At 47.6% G+C, this 21,742-nt stretch overlaps 1 protein-coding gene across 1 annotated transcript in view; it reads right to left on the reverse strand.

The window, feature by feature from the left end:
• KANK4 (KN motif and ankyrin repeat domains 4) overlaps positions 1-21,742 on the reverse strand; it is a 91,797-nt gene that overhangs the window by 16,777 nt on the left and 53,278 nt on the right. Inside the window, exons 4-7 of the mRNA XM_033225095.1 lie at positions 20,546-20,657; positions 17,387-17,605; positions 15,022-15,109; positions 10,790-11,009 (exon numbers count right to left, since the gene is read on the reverse strand). Coding sequence (XP_033080986.1) covers positions 10,790-11,009; positions 15,022-15,109; positions 17,387-17,605; positions 20,546-20,657 — 639 coding nt within the window. The remainder of the gene's footprint in view (positions 1-10,789; positions 11,010-15,021; positions 15,110-17,386; positions 17,606-20,545; positions 20,658-21,742) is intronic.

A 21,742-nucleotide genomic window follows, 5' to 3' on the forward strand; every position in this document is an offset into this window, starting at 1 on the left:
ACCACACCTGGCTAATTTTTTTGTATTTTTAGTAGAGACGAGGTTTCACCATGTTGGTCAGGCTGGTCCTGAACTCCTGACCTCGTGATCTACCCTCCTTGGCCTCCCAAAGTGCTGAGACTACAGGCATGAGCCTCTGCACCTGGCCAGCTGGTTACTTTTCTTGACAAGTTTTCCGAGGACACCCAGCAAGGGAGGCCCACAACAAAGCCAGAGATGGCCAAAGGGCTAGTGGCCATGATTTCATTTCCTAAACTGGAGCACAAGATGTCATTCCTATTTTACAGATGAGGACACTAAGAGCCAGAGAAGTTAAATTGTCCACTCATGTGAAGGCGAAGTGGGTTGGGAACACTCAGGTCTGTCCGGCTCTGGAGCTCACCCCTCACCTGCCCCTATGCCTGGAATGCCGCCATGGCTGTGCATTTTAGGTTTCACACTCACTAGCTCACATTTGTGTATAACTGTTAAACTGATGGCTGTGTTAGTAGGTCCTTTCCAAGGGCCCAGGGATCTACTGTGCCGGGTACCAGGAGGGTGAACAACACCATCAGATAAACGTGGGAAATCTTCTAGAAACAACCATCTCACTTGAAAAATGGAGGGAGAAGAAAACTCCACAATTTCATATTAAAACAACTAAGAATTACATTTCACAATACAATGAAAACCTGGCATTATTTGTTTATCTGTTTATTTTTCTTGAGACAAGGTCTCACTCTGTCACCCAGGCTGGAGTGCAGTGGTACAATCTCAGCTCACTGCAACCTCTGCCTCCCGGGTTTAAGTGATTTTTCTGCCTCAGCCTCCTGAGTAGTCTGTAGGTGCACGCCACCACACCTGGCTAATTTTTGTATATTTAGTAGAGACAGGGTTTCACTGTATTGGCCTATCTGGTCTCGAACTACTGACCTCAAGTGATCCCCCCGCCTCGGCCTCCCAAAGTGCTGGGATTACAGGTGTGAGCCAATGTACCTAGCCAAAAACCTGGCATTTGTTTGTTTGTTTGTTTTCAGACTCTCTCTCTCTGTTGCCCAGGCTGGAGTGCAGTGGTGCGATCTCCGCTCACTGCAACCTCCGCCTCCCAGTTCAAGCGATTCTTCTGCCTCAGCTTCCTGAGTAGCTAGGGCTACAGGCGTGCATCACCACGCCCAGCTAATTTTTTATTTTATTTTATTTTGTTTTATTTTTTATTTTATTTTATTTCATTTTATTTATTTATTTTTTTGAGACGGAGTCTTAATCTGTCGTCCAGGCTGGAGTGCAGTGGCGCGATCTGGACTCACTGCAAGCTCCACCTCCTGGGTTCACGCCATTCTCCTGCCCCAGCCTCCCAAGTAGCTGGGACTACAGGCACCCACCACCATGCCCGGCTAATTTTTTGTATTTTTAGTAGAGATGGAGTTTCACTGTGTTAGCCAGGATGGTCTCGATCTCCTGACCTCGTGATCCACCCGCCTCGGCCTCCCAAAGTGCTGGGATTATAGGTGTGAGCCACTGCACCTGGCCTAATTTTTTATTTTTTAAACGTATTTTTAGTAGAGATGGGGTTTCACCATGTTGGTCAGGCTGATCTCAAACTCCTGACCTCAAGCAATCTGCCCACTTCGGGCTCCCAAAGTGTTGGGATTATTACAGGCATAAGTCACTGCGCTTGACCAAACCTGGCTTTTTTTTTTTCTTTTTTTTTTTAGAAGGAGTTTCGCTCTGTCACCAGCCTGGAGTGCAGTGGCACGATCTTGGTTCACTACAACCTCCACCTCCCAGGTTCAAGTGATTCTCCTGCCTCAGCCTCCTGAGTAGCTGGAATTACACGTGCGTGCCACCACACCTGGCTAATTTTAGTATTTTTTAGTAGAGATTGGGTTTCACCATGTTAGTCAGGCTGGTCTTGAACTCCTGACCTCATGATCCACTCATGTCGGCCTCCCAAAGGGCTGGGATTACAGGCATGAGCCACCATGCCCGGCCAAACGTGGCATATTTTTAAGACTAAGTAGTAAATGAGAATTCTAAAGAAAGTCCTGCTTTGTAGCCCTGCAGATACGTATCCATATTCCTCCCCACCTAAGGAAAGGTAGGGGATCATCACGCCTAGACTGATACCTGTTATGTAAATGACCCCACCTCTCAAGGGTGATGGGAAAACCAAACGTCTTTGTACTGTTGCTTATCTGAAAAAATTATGTCGCTTTTTTTTTTTTTTTTGAGATACAGTCTCGCTCTGTTGCCCAGGCTGGTGTGCAGTGGTGCGATCATGGCTCACTGCAGCCTCAACCTCCTGGGTTCAAGCAGTCCTCCCTTACGTAGCTCCTTTGGGCAATAGGAAAACAATTACACTAAATCAAGTCACTTAGCCTTTCTTAGCATTTCCTCCTGTATAAAACAAAGATAACAACACAACCTACCTCATAGGTGAAATTTATTGAGTTTATTTATCTATTTATATATTGAGACAGGGTTTGGCTCTGTTGCCCAGACTGAGGAAGAGTGCAGTGGCATGATCTCACTGTAAGTTCTGCCTCCTGGGCTCAAGTGATCCTCCCACCTCTGCCTCCTGAGTAGCTAGCACTACAGGTGCATGTCACCATGCCTGGCTAATTCTTTGTGTTTTTTATAGAAACAGCGTTTTTCACTATGTTGCCCAGACTGGTCTTGAACTCCTGGGCTCAAGTCATCCACCCACTGTGGCCTCCCAAAATGCTAAGATTACAGGTGTGAGTCACTGTGCCCAGTCTAATATATTTAAAGAACTTAGAACAAGCTTGTCCAACCTGTGGCCTGTGGGCCACTTATGGCCCAGGACAGCTTTGAATGCAGCCCAACACAAATTCATAGTTTCTTAAAGCATTATTTTTAGCTCATTGGCTATCATTAGTGTTAGTGTATGTTACGTGTGCCCCAAGACAGTTCTTTTTCTTCCAGTGTGGCCCAGGGAGGTCAAAGACTGGACACCCATGACTTAGAACCATGCCTAGTACACAGGAAACACTCAGTGAGAGTTCATTGTTATTACTATTATTGTTCAGAATGATATTCCCATAAGGTTTAGGTATTCATTGTAAAAATATGGTTTATGAAAAAATGTCAGGGCTATTTGCAAGTTCTGTGCAAGTGGAAAAAAGCAACATTTGTTTGATATTCCCTCCAACCTACAATTTTTATTTTTATTTTTTCTAGATGGCATTTCACTCTTGTTGTCCGGGCTGGAGTGCAATCGTCCGATCTCAGCTCACTGCAATCTCCGCCTCCCGGGTTTAAGCGATTTTCCTGCCTCAGCCTCCCGAGTAGCTGGGATTACAGGCATGAGCCACCACGCCTGACTAATTTTTGTAGTTTTAGTAGAGACGGAGTTTCTCCATGTTGGATCCGCCCACCTCAGCCTCCCAAAGTGCTGGGATTACAGGCATCAGCCACTGCGCCTGGCTACCCCATAATTTTTCAAACAATTTTTCAGAAGTGTGCCATGATAATACCAGGCCGTCAGTGGAGACAGAGGCATCAGTCTGCCTCATTTATCAGCAGTTTTCCCTCAAGCTCCTTGGACCACTGCCATGAGCCGGCAGGTGATGAAAGCTAAATAACAACTCCATGCATCACCTCATAGCTCTGTCCTGATAGAGAAGTGAACATTTGCACTGCCTTGTTAATAACTGTTTTATTTCTACCCCTTGATTATTTTAAGTTTGCTTTTAAGATGTGTAAACGAGCCTCCGGTTATCAGTTCTCTTTTATCTCTTCAGAAACATGGTTTTTAGCTCAGTAGACTGAGGTCTGACCCCTGCCCACAGGCTCAGGAAAGGGACTAGGAGGGGCTAAGGACCCAGGACTTTATTTATTTATTTATTTATTTATTATTTTTGAGATGGAGTCTCACTCTGTCGCCCAGGTTGGAGTGCACTGGTGTGATCTCGGTTCACTGTAACCTCTGCCTCCTGGGTTCAAGCGATTCTCCTGCCTCAGCCTCCTGAGTAGCTGGGATTACAGGCATGCACCACCATGCCCAGCTAATTTTTGTATTTTTAGTAGAGATGGGGTTTCGCCATGTTGGCCAGGATGGTCTTGAACTCCTAACCTCAGGTGTTCTGCCTGCCTTGGCTTCTCCAAGTGCTACGATTACAGGCGTGAGCCACTGCACCCTGCCAGGACCCAGGACTTTACAGAAGATGCTTCAGAGCAGCCATCAGGCAGCAAAGCCAACTCTCCCTGGAGGTGACAGAGGAGCAAGGCTCTCGACAGAGCATCCTCTGACTCAATACGCCCTGCAAGGGCATTTGGGAAAATGAAGGACGGATTACTTGGGGTTGAGCCGGCAGAGGTGCACTCTGGCTCTATTCTCAATAATAATGAATCACTTCTGTACAGCCCTTTATAGTTTGTAATTTTTTTTTTCTGGATGCTTAACAACTGCCTGTAAGGACATCCCAGGTTTGAGAGTGTGACAGATCTGTCATCCTCAACATCGCTTCTACAGATGAGAGAAAGTAATAACTCTCTCAACCCATTCTCCGCAATCCCCTTCTTACTTTACCTTTATGGCTATTTAGCTATTTCACTATGTTAAAGGGAAAAGTTTCCAAACCACTTTAAAGTTGATAAGTATTAAGTGAATTCTTAGCATCAGCAGATATTTATACCACCCAAATTTTAGTTGTCTCTTCTCTGTCCTGGCCTGGCTCACCCAGAAACTTCTAACCGGCTACGAGACTGTGAGCTACTTAAAGACAAGGGCCATATGTTACTGGTTTTTGGATTCTTCATGAACATAATGGATGTTCCCAAAGTCTCAATGTCCAGAAGCATAGATAGTGTAGTAGAAAAAGCCCAGATTAGGAGGCTGACTGATCTTGGTTTGAATTCTGGATTAGCTTCTTACAGGCTCTGTGACCTTGACCGCATTACCTGACATCTCTGGGCCTCAGTTTCCTCACTCAGAAAAGGCAATTAAGATCTGCTTCACAATTCCTGCAAGGATTGTATATGACAGTGTATACGTATATCACACTAAGTCCAGTGTCTGGGATGAGGATGACACTGAAAAAGCAGTAGCTGCTTTATTCACATTCTACACTGATGGCCCCTAACATTGAATACAGTAACAGAACACAGAGCCATGTTCCATTTAATTATGTGCCTTTCTCATTTGATCTACCATTTTGATGGTATCCATGCATCCATTAAGAACTGAAATCAATAACATCAGCTCACTGTTAGCTATAATTTAATCTTCTTTTGATGACGTGAAAATCAGAAACAACTTCAGGCTGTCATTATGTACACTGCCTTTCCCGTTCAGCTGAAGAGACTCAAAGCTGCTTAGCAGAATTTTGAAGACTTGGAAGTTTACTGGAATTTAACCTAGCTCCCAAGAGTCATCCATCGCTCATTCATTTAACAGACATTTTCACTCAACACCTACTAGGAACCAGGAACTGGTCTAGGTGTTAGGGAAACGGACAGGAACAAGACAGACAGGAGCCCCTTTTGAGTGAATGAACATTCTGTTGAGTAGAAATGAAAAGCAAAGAGTGTCTCAAGAAAGAAAGAGGGTGCCCCCCTAGAGAGAGGTGGGGGCAGCCACTTTAGACAGAAGCACCAGGAAGACTTCTGAGGAGGTGACATTTGGACTGTGACTTGAATGATGAGAAGGAGCCAGTCACAAGAAGAGCCTCAGGGGAACAGTCCAGGTAGAAGGCAAATACAAAAAACCCAGGAGGGAATGACCTTGGTGAGTGAGGCCAGCGTGGCTAGTGTGGAGGGAAGGAGGACAGCATGGTGGCAGCAGAGACGGCCCAAGCATGTGGGAGCCAGGGCAGGCAGGGTCCTGAAGGCCAAGTTGAAGAAGCCGCCTCTCACGCTAAGAGCAATAGGAAGCCACAGGAGGGATTTTAGCCAGATAGGACCCAAGCTGGGGAAAGCCGTTGGGTCCTAAATTCAGACTTTTGATGTTCATTTAAATTCCTACCTCAGGCCTCCTAAAGGAAGAGTTATGCTCTACCTCCTAGATGCCAGAAATGAAAAGAGCAATGGGACGGACTTTTCTTTTTCCTCTTTTTTTTTTTTTTTTTTGAGTCCAGGTCTCACGCTGTCACCCATACTGGAGTGCAGTGGTGCGATCACCGCTCACTGCAGCCTCAACTTCCTGGGTTCAAGCAATCCTCCCACCTCAGCCTCCCGAGTAGCTGGGACCACAGGCGTGTACCACCACATCTGGCTAATCTTCGTATTTTTGGTAGAGATGGGGTTTCACCCTGTTGCTCAGGCTGGTCTTGAACCTCTGAGCTTAAGTGATCCCCCCGCCTCAGCCTCCCAAAGTGCTGGGATTATAGACATGAGCCACCTTGCCTGGCTCAGTATTGACTTTAAATCCTAGTAGCACACTTAGTCATTGGGTGATGTAGGGTAAGTTTGCTGACTTTTTTGATTGTCACTTTCATGGTCTATAAAGAGGGATAATCATCCTATTCTAACAATAAAATTTCATTATTAAATGAAATAATTATATTCATTATTCTATAACATATTTATAATTATAAATACAATATAATTTATAACATAATTTATAAATATAATTCATAATACATTTAAATTATATTTAGCAGATGCTAAATACTTAGCAGAAGGCCACATCTGTGGGGCTCATTTGGGGTTTTATACCTCTTGTACGTACTCTCCTAGACAGCCGATATAGCCTTCCTAAACTCATAGATGACATTTGACCGAGGCCCATGCACTTTAGCTCAGCCCCATCACGCACCTGTCTTTGGTTGACTGTTAACTACCCCTTTCCAATCTATAACCCTGATTCTACTCTCACTTTCCTGAGAAGATTGAGGCCATCTGAGGCCGGTGGCCTCCACCTCCCTGCTCTCCTCAACATCTCTCTGCACTGTTACCCACTTTCTCCTTTTTTCGCTTCCATCTCAGAGAAATGAATGGCCCAGCGTCTTGCCTCGGCTGCCCTCACCTGCCTCTGCTGTGGAGCCCAGGCTTTCCCAGCTCCTCCCAGACCTTGCTTCGCCAAGTGGCTTCTCTCTTTTGTATCTTTCACCTCTCTCTTTCTCTGTCTCTGATTCTCTGTCAGTCTCTATCTCTCTTCCTTTTTCTCTCCCTGTCTCTCTCTCTTTCTTTTTCTGTCTGTCTCTGTCTCTCATTCTCTTCCTCTCCATCTCTCTCTCTGTCTGTCTCTCATTCTCTGTCTCTGTTCCCCACCTTACCTGTTCCTCTTCTTTCTTGGATTCTTCTTCTCAGTCAAAAAATATGTTCTGATCTCCTCTCCCCAAACACACACACAAAACCATCTCTCCGTAGGCTCTCCTGCCTCCTTCAGCCAAGACACTCCATCACTGCCTTCCCCAAGCCTGGCGCTTTGCTCCTTCCCCTCTTCTAGCTGGTTTCCTCCCAACATGCCCCAAAGCAGCTGTCTCCAAAGTCACCAGTGGCACCCTGTGTCCCCTCCATCTGCCAAACCCAGGCATCATCCTTCAGGGACCCTGCAGAATCTGACACAGTTGACACTCTTTGTTTTTCATGGACTGTCCTTCCCCATCAGCCACAATCCTCTTATTTCTTTTAGTTATCACACAACTCTGCCTAGGTCTCCTCCACTGGCATGCTCTCTCTCTCTCTCTGCACAGGATAACCAAGAGCAAGAGAGGCCTCCTCTCCTAAAGGCCTCACTGCATGTGCTCTGGCTGGCCCCACCCAAAGCTCTGTTGCCTTTTCATTTTGCATCTGGAATTCTCAATAGCCTTTGCACATCTCCAGAAACTAAAAATCTGCCCCAAACTGAATTATCCTTTTTGCTTCCTCCACATTTAGTCCTTCTCCTCCTGCAGCCCACTGTCTTCTCAACCATCCAGGCTTGACAGAGAGCTCCAACTCACCTCACCAGTTGGGCACTACCTTCCCAATCACTTTTTTTTTTTTTTGAGACAGGGTCTCACTCTGTCACCCAGACTGGAGTGCAGTGGCACTATCTCGGCTCACCGAAACCTCCACCCACCCCAGGCTCAAGCGATTCTCCTGCCTTGGCCTCCCAAGTAGCTGGGATTACAGGCATGCGTCACTACCACCCAGCTAATTTTTGTATTTTTAATAGAGACAAGGTTTTACCATGTTGGCCAGGCTGGTCTTGAACCTCAAATGATCTACCCGCCTCAGCCTCCCAAAGTGTTGGGATTGCATGCATGAGCCACCGTGCCCAGTCTTTTTTTTTTTTTTTTAAATCTTTTGAGATAGAGTTTTGCTCTGTTGCTGGAGCTTTGTTGCTCTGGAGGCTGCAGTGCAGTGGTGTGATCTCGGCTCACTGCAACCTTCGTCTCCTGGGTTCAAGCAATTCTCCTGCCTCAGCATCCATAGTAGCTGAGATTACAGGTGCATGCCACCATGCCCGGCTACTTTTTTTTTGTGTTTTTAGTAGAGACAGGGTTTTGCCACGTTGACCAGGCTGGTCTTGAACTCCTGACCTCAAGTGATCTGCCCGCCTCGGCTTCCCAAAGTGCTGGGATTACAGGCACGAGCCACCATGCCTGACCTCCCAGTGGCTTTTTGCTATTCGGTTCCTACCATCCTCACCTATTATAAGCCCTCACTACCTCTCTGTGGACCTCTGTAATGGCCTCCTGTCTGCCCTGCCACCTCCTCTCCTGCTCCCTTCACTAACCCACCCCTACTGTCAAATGACTCTTTTAGAGAATTACCCTGGTTATGGAGTTTCCTACAAAAAAAACCTGCACTGACTTCCTGGGACCTTCCAAGCAGGGTTCAGCCTGGCACTCCAGGTCCTCCATTTCTCCATGTGGTGGCTCCAACTCACCCTTCCAACCTTAATTCCCATCCAATCCAAACTACAAGCTTTCTGGTCTGCATTTTTCCCTATCTAACCTCCATGGAGTTCCTTCTGCCTGGAACACTGCCTGCTGGAGTCCTACCTGCTCCAGTGCACCTTTGCTGCTCCCTAAACCAGACACACTCTCATTTCAGTTCCTAAATCACTTTCTCTACCTCTCTTTCATGAGCCACCATCCAGCTCCATCCCAGTTGCTAGACTGTTAGCTCCCAGGAGGCAGAGGGCTAACCTGGGTTACCTTTGCATCCCTGGTAGTAGCCAGTACGGACCTCATGCGTAGTCAATAAATATCTGATGAAAGATGAATGAATCAAGTTGAGTCAAATTGGTCAAATGGAGCCACGACCTTTGTTAAAAAGTGTCTTCTGAAGATGGGAAAATGCCATTTTCCTTAGAGGCAGTACGGTTATAGCTGTGGAGGTGGACAAACTGAGTACAAAACCTGACTCTACCCTTGACCAGTGCTGTAACCTGAGCAAGTTTTATAACTCTTGAGCCTCAGCTTCCTTAGCTGCAACACGAGAACAATACCCACATCACAGGAATGCTGTGAAGAACAAATGAGGCAAACAGAGGCAAAAGGGTCTGGTCCAGTTTCTGGAACACAGAAGGAACTTTCTTTTTTTTTTTTTTTTTTTTTTTTAGACAGAGTCTTGCTCTGTCGCCCAGGCTGGAGTGCAGTGGTGTGATCTCGGCTCACTGCAAGTTCCGCCTCCCGGGTTCACGCCATTCTCTTGCCTCAGCCTCCCGAGTAGCTGGGACTACAGGCGCCCGCCACCACACCCAGATAATTTTTTGTATTTTTAGTAGAGACGGGGTCTCACCATGTTAGCCAGGATGGTCTCGATCTCCTGACCTCGTGATCTGCCCGCCTCGGCCTCGCAAAGTGCTGGGATTACAAGTGTGAGCCACTGCGCCCAGCCAGCCCAGAGGGAACTTTCGACAGTGAAGCATTTCCTCACCAGAAAGAAATGTGTACAAGAATTGCCCTTCAAGTCATTCTATCAAAAAGACACCCGCGTCTGTACACTATCACAGCACAATTCACAATTGCAAAGACATGGAATCAACTTAAATGCCCATCAACTGATGAGTGGATAAAGAAAATGTTATATATACATATATATAAAATATATGATATATACATACATACATATAATAAAATGTTATATGTACATATATGCACACACACACATACATACATTCCATGGAATACTACTCAGCCAGAAAAAAGAACAAAACAATGTCTTTTGCAGCAACTTGGATGGAACTGGAGGCCATTATCCTAAGTGAAGTAACTCAAGAATGGAAAACCAGGCCGGGCGCAGTGGCTCAAGTCTGTAATCCCAGCACTTTGGGAGGCCGAGACGGGTGGATCATGAGGTCAGGAGATCGAGACCATCCTGGCTAACACGGTGAGACCCCGTCTCTACTAAAAAATACAAAAAACTAGCCGGGCGAGGTGGCGGGCACCTGTAGTCCCAGCTACTTGGGAGGCTGAGGCAGGAGAATGGCATAAACCCGGGAGGCGGAGCTTGCAGTGAGCTGAGATCCGGCCACTGCACTCCAGCCTGGGCAACTGAGCAAGACTCTGTCTCAAAAAAAAAAGAATGGAAAACCAAATACTGCATGTTCTCATTATAAGTTGGAGCTAAGCCACAGGTACATGAAGACATACAGAGTGGCATAAAGGACAGTTATACTAGAGAGTCAGAGGAGGGGAAGGCGGAAGGCAGTGAGGAAAAGCTACCTATTGGATACCATGTACACTATTTGGGTGATGGGTATACTACAAGACCAGACTTCATTGTACAATTCATCCACGTAACCAAAAACCACTTGTACTTCCAAAGCTATTGAAATTTTTGAAAAAAAGTTTTTAAATTGCCGTGTCCTTCAAGGATGGACCCAGACTGTATGAATGCAACCACTTCTGACCTGTCTCCAGCAGCAGCTTCGCGATGGAGAAGTTGGAGTGGGACACGCTGTAGTGAAGGGCTGTGTTTCCGTTGCGATCGGCCAAGTTGACAAGCAGCTTCAGGAAGTGTGGGGAGTGAGGCTGGACCTCGCAGAGGTAGGAGGCCACCACAGCAGGGCTAGACGACTTCCGGCTGGAGACGCGGAACCACTCTTGACTGATGGTGTTCAAGCTTTGCCTCTGAAACCCCAAAAGAGACCAATTCCAAGAGGTTCCCTGGCCAGCAAGAGTTCCTCCCTTACACAAGGAAAGCCAGCTTTGGCCTCTGTCCCTTCAGCTCCCTCCAGCTTGCCATGTGATTATTCCTGAAGGGCTCAGAGCTGGTGGGGTTAGGAATGCAGCAACATACTTTGTAGTTGTGTGATCAGCCCCCTCTGGGAGTGGAAAGGAGGACTGGGAGGACAGCCTAGTAACCAGTAACAAGGCACTTAACTGGAGAAAGTTTGAGTCTGCGGGAAGTTTAGCTCACACCCCCAGTAAGAAGTTTAGCTCACATCCCTGGTATGCTCACAATTACAAAGGCCCTCTCCTTCCCCCTCACACAGCCAGCCCACACTGACCTTGCCCCAGACTCTACCAGGACTCCTGCGTGTGTTTAATAGGCATAGCTGGAAAATCACATCATCTTACTAATGGGAAACATGCAAGCGAAGACAAACAACATCCCCAATTTATACTTGAAATAAAACCCAAACAGGTGTGCTTGATATGTTTGGCTTTTAAGCTTTGCAAGGACCTTGAGAGTAAATGGCTTAACAACCCACGGCAGGGCCCTGCTATCTGCAGCATTCAGCTCCTCTGAGACCATGAACGAGAAGAGTTCCAGAGCCAATGACATCAACTCTGTGTGTGACATGACCTCAGTGTTTAAAGGGTATTTACCTAATGGGGAGGAGAAGCTATTGAGAAGTGATTATGATAAATGATTTCATACTCACGCCAGGAAGAGTCCTGGACTTGGAGTCACTAAATCTATGTGACACAGTTTAATCCCTGGCTTGGCCGGGCGTGGTGGCTCATGCCTATAATCCCAACACCTTGGGAGGCCGAGACAGGTGGATCACCTGAGGTCGGGAGTTTGAGACCAGCCTGACCAACATGGAGAAACTCTGTCTCTACTAAAAATACAAAATTAGCCGGGCATGGTGGTGCATGCCTGTAATCCCAGCTACTCGGGAGGCTGAGGCAGGAGAACCTCTTGAAACCCGGGTGGTGGAGGTTGTGTGTGAGTGCACCACTGTACTCCAGCCTGGGCAACAAGAGCAAAACTCCATCTCAGATTTAAAAAATAATATAATAGAAACAAAAATAAATAAATAAATAAAATCCCTGGCTCAGCCGTGGGACCTTGGAAGTCATATAACCTTTTTGATCCTTGTTCTATTATAAAATGGTAGTAAAAGGGGACTGGCCCCTTACCTTCATGGTTCTACAGAGTGAGGTCCTTACACACCTGCTTCTTCCTCTAAGGTGGGGGCAAGGGAGACGGTATCCATTGCTTTGATCCCAACATGGGTGTGGTGCCAGGCTTGCATATCCTCTGATCACTTTTCTAGAGCAGAATCAGTGGAATCTTTTGTGGCTAAAACACTTTTATAAATCAGAGTATCTCCTTTACCCATGGGATCTTCAAGAAAATCTGGAGAAAGATCCTAATATTAAGGAACAGAGGGGTGGATTTTGTTTTTTGTTTTTGTTTGTTTGTTTGGTTTCTTTTGAGACAGAGTGGGCCAGCCTGTGGCCCAGGCTGGAGTGCAGTTGCATGATCTCAGCTTGCTGCAAGCTCCACCTCCTGGGTTCAAGCGATTCTCCTGCTTCAGCCTCCCAAGTAGCTGGGATTACAGGCGTGGGCCACCATGCCCAGCTAATTTTTGTATTTTTAGTAGAGACAGGGTTTTGCTGTGTTGGCCAGCCTGGTCTTGAACTCTTGACCTCAGGTGATCCATCCATCTTGGCCTCCCAAATTGCTGGGATTACAGGTGTGAGCCATTGCGCCCGGCTGAGTGGTGGGTTTTGAATGAAGGGCTAAGAAAGACCTTAGTTTGATAATTCTTTTTTTTTTTTTTTTTTTTTTTTGAGACGGAGTCTTGCTCTGCCACCCAGGCTGGAGTGCAGTGACCGGCTCTCAGCTCACTGCAAGCTCCGCCTCCCGGTTCACGCCATTCTCCTGTCTCAGCCTCCCGAGTAGCTGGGACTACAGGCACCCGCCTCGTCGCCCGGCTAGTTTTTGTATTTTTTAGTAGAGACGGGGTTTCACCGTATTAGCCAGGATGGTCTCGATCTCCTGACCTCGTGATCCGCCCGTCTCGGCCTCCCAAAGTGCTGGGATTACAGGCTTGAGCCACCGCGCCCGGCCTAGTTTGATAATTCAATTAAGAATAAGTGACAGGAGTTTTGATCAACATCCACATATTGGTTCTTTTTTTTTTTTTTTCCCTGTGTTTCTGACAGGATCTCACTCCAGTGCTGAGGCTGGAGTGCAGTGGTGCAATCACAGCTCACTGCAGCCTCAACCTCTGGGGCTCAGGTGATTCTCCCACCTCAGCCTCTGAGTAGCTGGGATTACAGGCACGTGCCACCATGCCAGGCTAATTTTTTGTATTTTTTTGTAGAGACAGGGTTTTGCCATATTGCCCAGGCTGGTCTCAAACTCCTGGGCTCAAGTGATCCACCTGCCTCGGCATCCCAAAGTACTGGGATTACAGGCGTGAGACACTGGCCCTGGCCCTACATATTGGTTCTTTAGGGAACAACTATTTGTCAGATCAGCTAAAGATAAAATAACAAAAACGAGTTGGGTAAGAAATAAACACTGATGCATTGATTGTTTTTACTTCTAGGGCTCTTTTGCAAAGGAGAGCAAAATGGCTTTTAAAAATGCTTACGGGTTGTTCCACCGTGGGTCTTACAGCTGCTCTCAAAACTTGGGAAAATGTGTCTGTGCCAATATCCCTTGATTAAAAGTAGAGTCACTATGTGTTTAAATCTCTGTAAACCATGAAGGTGTGAAGGAGCAAATGCGTGTTTTCTTGTTTTCAGTCTCTTGACCCAGAGGTACACTTCAAGAAAAACAGTAATGACTACAAAATTAAACGTCAGGGCTTGAGAGGAATGGAAACATGCCATCCACCACCTTCATTTTATTGATGAAGAAACAGAGGCCCTGAGCATCAAACTGACTTGCCCAATATCTCACAGACGAGGGTTCTGGGAATAGAACCTTCAGTTCCCATTCTACATGCTTTTCACACTCTGCCCACAGTCCTCTCAAACCCCAGGGCCATCGTGAGCCTAAGTCACAGAGTCTGATGACAGATACTCATGGTGCATTGCTTAATGATGCGTGGGAAGTACCTCTGAGCCCCCGGCCTGCTTTCTTGTGCATATCCACGGGCTCCACTTCCTCAGCGTGACCCATCACTTCAGGCAGCAGTGCTTGGGTAAAGGAGAGAACACCCAGAGGAAAGGGGCCCTGGCCTGCACGCTCAAACCACTGCCTCACACTGTGCACTGTACACTCACACCACTCACACTACTGCACACTCACACCACTGCCTCACACTGTGCGCTGCACACTCACACCACTGCACACTCACACCACTGCCTCACACTGCACACTCACACCACTGCACACTCACACCACTGCCTCACACTGCACACTCACACCACCGCCTCACACTGTGCACTGCACACTCACACCACTGCACACTCACACCACTGCCTCACACTGCACACTCACACCACTGCCTCACACTGTGCACTGCACACTCACACCACTGCCTCACACTGCACACGCACACCACTGCCTCACACTGTGCACTGCACACTCACACCACTGCCTCACACTGTGCACTGTATGCTCATATCACTGCACACTCACACCACTGCCTCACACTGCACACTCACACCACTGTACACTCACACCACAGCCTCACACTGTGCACTGCACACTCACACCACTGTACACTCACACCACAGCCTCATACTGTGCATTGTATACTCACACCACTGCACACTCACACTGCTGCCTCACACTGCACACTTACACCATTCACATCACTGCACACCCACACTACTGCCTCACACTGTAAACTGCACACTCACACCACTGCAATGGACTAAAGTCACCCTGGCAGAGTTAACATCTTAAACAGAAGGGAAACCTTTACATGACAATGAAAAATGAGAGTACCAAGAGCTGGTCCGTGGTGGTCCCAGTTTCTGGCAGATGCTGGCTCAGTGCCTGGCATGCATTAAGAAATTCTTCTGAGGGTTTATATCTAAAGAAAACAAATATATATACACACATATTTACATAATCATTCTTCATGTTGATAAACAAGACTTTCACGCTCCTCCTCTTTCACATCTCAGCAGCTCAAAAATCCAACCCGGGCAACTGCCCTAGGAGGGGGCATGCTTCGGAAATCCAGAGTGACCACGGTGTGTGCTGATGTGACTTGGCTTCTGAATGCTTCTGAAGATGAGCCAAGTGTGTTGCCCATTTAATCCTGCTTTTGTCAGGGGCTAGGGCCGATAACCAAAGCATTTAGGTGGGGGGTCATGGTAGGCAGTGGTGGACAGGCCCAACTGCATTTCCTGGCATGCTGGGAAGGGGAGGGCTGTCTTTCTTTTTTTTTTTTTTTTTTTTTGAGACGGAGTCTCGCTCTGCCACCGGAGCTGGAGTGCAGTGGCGCGATCTCGGCTCACTGCAAGCTCCGCCTCCCGGGTTTACGCCATTCTCCTGCCTCAGCCTCCCGAGTAGCTGGGGCTACAGGCGCCCGCCACGTCGCCCGGCTAGTTTTTTGAATTTTTAGTAGAGATGAGGTTTCACCATGTTAGCCAGGATGGTCTCGATCTCCTGACCTCGTAATCCGCCCATCTCGGCCTCCCAAAGTGCTGAGATTACAGGCTTGAGCCACCGCGCCCGGCCGGGGAGGGCTGTCTTTCTGACTTTGGACCAAATATTTTCTGCCTGGGAGGCTGCAAAAAAAAAAAAAAAAAATCAAAGAATCCAATCCATACCAGAAAATTTCTTCGGGTTATTCTTCCATGGAGGACACCATAAGCACTAACAGAGTCAGTAATATGAGACGCGTTGAAGCTGGGGTGTCCACAGTGGCAAGCACTCTTCCCGTATTAGTCTGAAGGAAGGCTCAGCACCAAGAGGCCTCAGGTGAGGCTTAAAGACACTGGACACAAAGAAGCCGACTCACTTGGCCTGTCCTTATCTTGCTGCCATGTTGGAGCAGCCCTGACCTGGGTGACAATCGGCTCCCATTCACTGTTCACCACTCCTCTGGCAGCCAGGCTGGAGATGGTGATAGTGATGATAATGGTAATAACCGTCTTGTTTCTACCATTTACTGAGAGCCTAGTCTGTGGGAAGTGCTGTGCCAAGCATTTACTTGCTTTTTCTCAAGTAGTTCTCAATCAAACCTATCAAGTTGCTATTATGCACATTTGACAGATGAGGAAACTGAGGCAACCACAGCTCAAGGACTTTGCCTAAAGTAACACCATGGCAGAGGCAGGAACTGAGTCCAGGTATGCCTGACTCCAAAGGCAATGGTCTTCTTTTCCTCCCATATGACCTCCTATCACTTTACTTCTATTCTTTTTTCTTAAAAAATTAAATACTATAATTAAAATAGAGATAGAGTCTCACTCTGTTGCCCAGGTTGGTCTCGAACTCCTAACCTCAAGGGATCCTCCCACCTCAGCTTCCCAAAGTGCTGGGATTACAGCTGTGAGCCATGGTGCCTGGCTGCTCCCATCACTTTAAAAGACACATCACTGGCCAGGCACAGTAGCTCACACCTGTAATCCCAGCACTTTGGGAGGCTGAGGCGGGTGGATCACAAGGTCAGGCGTTCAAGATCAGCCTGGCCAACATAGTGAAACCCCATTTCTACTAAAAAATACAAAAAAATAGCTGGGCATGGTGGTGGGCACCTGCAGTCCCAGCTACTCGGGAGGCTGAAGCAGCAGAATCATTTGAACCTGGGAGGAAGAGGTTGCAGTGAACCGAGATTGTGCCACTTCACTCCAGCCCGGGCGACAGTGCAAAACTCTGTCTCAAAAAAAAAAAAGACACATCACTTTAAAAGCCAGCATGGTCAACAGGACAGGCAGAAAAGCGTATGGGTAACAATCAGAAGGACTGGGGCTGGGGTTCCTGCTCTGCTGGCTGCATCCCTGCACTTCCCTAAGTCTCTGTTTCTACATCTGTATAGTGTGGCGGTCACAGTAACTTCTACTCGGCAGGACTGTTGAAAGTCGTATATAGGATACTTGTAAAGTCCTTCACAGTTTCAGCACTAGGTAAATGTTGACTTTATACATAGACACCGGCTGTGACAGTACATTCCACGAAAGCAGGAGCCATATATCTGCCTCATTTGATGAGTGCACAGTGTGGGCATGAAACAGAGACTTAAACAACACTGGCGAATGGATGGGTACATGAATGAACAAATGATCGCATGAGTGGGTGGATATATGCCCTTGCCCTTTTTCAGAGGAACAAGTGCCCACGTTTGTGTCCATTTGCTCACCTCTCAGCCTTGGAGTGGGGGACTTCTTCCCCAGCCCCACTTTCCTGGGCAGCATGGCAGGCGCCCTCGGGGATGCTCTGCCTAGCCTCGCAGGTGAGGTGAGCGTCTTTGACATGCCTGTGGTCTGGGCCATCACACTTCTTCTCAGCCTCACTGTCAGACAAGTCCTCTGGGGAGCTGTCCTCACCGCTGGTCTCCTCACTCGAGGTGGTCTCATACCTGGGGTAGGAAACAAAGGTCACTCATCCTGTCTTTCCTGCCCAGTGCCCATGTCAACACCAGTGAGAGCTGGGTGGGCCTCAGGTAACACTCCGCAGCTTGCTAACCTCCTCCCCGACTCTCTACACCTGCCGGCAGGGTGACAGGCTCCCAGGAATCTTAGTGTCAGAAAGACATGCAGTCTTTCTGACTGCATGGTGCAGGGAGGCTATTTGGGGAGACTCAATTAACTGTGCTCATTGTCAAAATAATTAACTGTGCTCATTGCAGCAAACCCACCAGTAGCCTGTCCCCTCATTGGTTGATGCATTTGGTGACCCAGACAGGCCATCCAGCGTTCTCATTTGCTTGTGGAATCCTAATGTTAGGTCTGGAGAGGGGCCCAACTCCAGGCAAACATCCCCACCTCCACCCTGAGTTCGCCAAGTTGCCTGCAAATCTTCACATCTCTGGGTGAGGGCGAGTCCTCCCTTCAGCTTGCTCCAGCCCAGCTTGCACCTGGCAAGGCATGAACTCCTCCACACCTACATCCAGCCCTCCATGGGATACCCCAACACAACATCTGCCTGTCTTCGCTGCAACCTGTTTGAACTATTGCTTGGAGCAAAAAAAGGGAGAGCACAGGCCACTTGACTCATGGCCCTCTTTCCTGGTAGTGACCCTTATGTTCAATTATAAGTGACTCTGTTGAGTTGGCAGACCAGAGGCCAGAGGCCATGGAGGAAAGTCCTGGAAGATTGATTGACGCCTCTACTGATATTCAACAGGAGATCCCTGATGGAGAATGCTGGTGGTAAGATGATTTCAGGTTCTTGGGCCACTGGACACAGCCACAGGGACTGGTGGCCATGGCTTCCACTGAATCCCCTAAGGACCCTTCTCTGAATGGTGGCCTCTACATAAAACTCCTGTGCTCAACGGATTTGCAAACCCAGTCTGCTCCCTGGTATGCTTATATTCTGTCTCACTTAAACCCTAGATATTTCTTCCTCTATTACGCAGGAACAACCTTTCATGTTTGTGATTAACAGAGTGGAGGGCATATTACATTTCCCAAACAGTACTCATCTTGGAACTGCTTCCATAAAAACTTTGCCTGGAAGTTCACTTATTCATTCAACAGGAATTTATTGAGCACCTACTACGTGCTGGGGCAGTTCTAAATCCTATACCAAAGTCCCTGCCCTAGTGGAGCTTATATTCTAGTAGGGAGGGTCAGAAAATGAACATGTAAACAAATATTACATTCAGGTGGTGACAAAAAATGAATAAAATAAAAAAAAGAGCCATGGGATAGAAGGATAAGAGGAGTGGCTACTTTAATTAGAGCAGAAGTTCCTAACCTTAGTGGTACATTAGAATCATTTGAGGGTGTTTAGAATTCCCAGTATGTGGACTGCACCCAGACTGATTAAACCAGAGTGTTCAGGGAAAGGACCCAGACACTGGGATGTTTTAAAAGCTCCCCTGGTATTTCCAACGTGCAACCAAGGCTGAGAATCACTGCACTGGAGTAACAAATGCTGAGGAATGTCCAGGAGAGGAGGACTTTAGCAGGGAAACGGCAAGTGCCAGGGCCCTGAGATGGGCCTGAGCTCAGCCCATTGGAGGGAGGGAAGGAATGGCAGTGGCAGAAACTGAGGCTGAGCAGAGCCATGATTTGGTTCTTCCAGGTTTGCATGCAGAGTGGGGACCGCTGGGGGTGTTTAAGCTGGGGAGAAACATGACCTACACTAGGCTTTGAGATTAGGCTGATTCTCCTTTCCTGTACATGAACTGTAAAAGCACACAATCCCATGTCAGATGTTAGTGGAAGTGGGAACAGCAACTCGCCTGTGACACCCAGTTTATCATTTCTTTTTCTTTTCTTTTTCCTTTTTTTTTTTTTTTTTGAGACTGAGTCTTGCTCTGTCGCCCAGGATGGAATGCAGTGGCACCATATTGGCGACTCACTGCAACCTCTGCCTCCTGGATTCAAGCGACTCTCCTGCCTCAGCCTCCTGAGTGGCTGGGACTACCTGGTGTGTGCCCCCATGCCCAGCTAATTTTGTATTTTTAGTAGAGATGGGGTTTCACCATGTTGGTCAGGCTGATCTTGAAATCCTGGCCTCAGGTGACCTGTCCACCTCAGCCTCCCAAAGTGCTGGGATTACAGGCATGAGCCACTGCACCCGGCCCTGGTTCATCATTTCTGACGTTTCCCCTTGTTGGCATTTAATGTCTTCCCTTCTGGTGTGACTCAAATTAGCAGGGATTCTGAGCTCTCTGGGCAGCCTTCAGGATTTGGGCTTCCACACCACCCTGTGCTTCCTCGCCTAACAGAACTTATCTCAGCACATCAGCATTTCATCTTTACGTCTGTTATCTGTGAGCTAAAGGCAGGGACCTTTATTTATTTGACTTTTCAATCTCCACGACCGAGCACACTGTTGGCATTTAATAAGTGTTTGTTGAACATTCAATTCTCTAGAATATATAAGGTTTTGTTCATGTTCTAAGTCAATAGTCTAGTTGTTTTTCTTCATCCCCAAACACCTGGGCTTGGCTTGCAGGAAGTTAAAGGAAGAAAAAAATTAAATGGATGAAATTTGAAGTTCCATGAATTAACAGTTTGTTACTGGTTTCAGTTTTATGGTTCAAGTTAAATGCCTTCCTCTAAGGGCCCGTATACCCCCAAAACTCCCAGAAGCCACCTGGAGTCCTGGCCCTGGGGAAGACCAAAGCCAAGACATATTAAAAGCAGAGGTTCCAACAGACCACCACAGCTGGCAAGAAGCCAAACACATGCAAACCCGAGATGGAGTTTTAAAGGGCCATTGAAATTAATTCCCTTGAAGAGGAATGAAAACCAGATGCCTCCCCCTAGGAAAAGAGAGTGTGAAGGACAATAGCAGGAGAGGTAGCAAGAAAGGCAGTCTGAGCTTCACAAGCGATGCTTACCCACCGTTAACCCCAACAAACTGAAGGTTCTTTTTGGTTCCATTACCTCCTGCACGGAAGCCATAGTCTTTCTTTTTCATTATGGATTTAAGGCTGGTCGACGGGGAGATCTCTAGGCAGACACAACATCACAGGTTAGAATGATCTTGGGGATGCATGGCAATGTAGCAAAACCAGGATATTACTTTGAGGGGACAAGGGTTGCCGGTGTGTGGAGAGGTAAGGAGGGACAGGGAACCAGATCATGTAAATCAATGTTTTGGGGACCTCTTGGGGGAGCCTTGCTTTCTGCTCAATGTCGGGAGAACTGTCTCTGTTAACGATGCCCCTCTAGGTGTGGATGAAGAACAATGTGGTGTAGGTGCCATTGCTGCCCCTGTCTTACGGCTGGGAAATCTGAGGCCCAGACTTGCTCAGTGAATGGCAGTGCAGGAGAAGAACTTAGGCCTCTGGACTCATGATCCAGCACCCACTTCTGCTCAAGGGCATCTCAGTGGTCCTTCCTGGCTCACAAGTGCATGCTGACACTAGGGTTGCGGGAGTGGTGATGACACCGTGCTCACAGTGGACACATGAGCAAGGACACAGATCTTGCATTGTGCTCCACAGGACAGGAGGCGGTTCCCAACCGGCAAGGCTGGAACTAGCACGGAAACAATGAGAAAGCAGCCAAATCGTGATCTGTGGCAGGAAGCAGACCCGCATGCTGCCCAGCAAAGCAAAATGTGGTTCCACTTTACCCAGCAGTGAAGAGGGTTTGATCTGTTACAAGAGGAAGTGCTGCTCAGCCAAAGGGCCCAATTCCATATGTGAGCAGCACTCAATCTCCTGCCCCTGTACACACACAAGCACGTACACACACACACGCACGCAGAGAAAATATTCAGTGAACTATACCAGATATCAATATAATGTTCCTCCAAAACCAGGCTATAGAGAACCTCTACTATGCAAGAACCAGAGAGGAACACAGGAATGCAAAAGCCCAGGAAGAGGTTTGGAGTCCACGCAGCAGGGCCATTCTTGGTCCCAGACACTGCCTTTGCACAATGCAAATGAGAACAGCCCCCTCTGGGTGGATGCAGTGCTGCAGTGCAAGGCTTGGCAAATGGAGTGTGGGCTGGCTTTCAACTTTCATTTGCCCTCCCTGGCTGCCATCTTTGTGCCCTGTGCTATCCATACAGCTGTAGGCAGTGG

The sequence above is a fragment of the Trachypithecus francoisi genome, unplaced genomic scaffold, assembly GCF_009764315.1.
Source record: "Trachypithecus francoisi isolate TF-2019V2 unplaced genomic scaffold, Tfra_2.0 Lachesis_group12, whole genome shotgun sequence".
NCBI classification, from domain to species: domain Eukaryota; kingdom Metazoa; phylum Chordata; class Mammalia; order Primates; family Cercopithecidae; genus Trachypithecus; species Trachypithecus francoisi.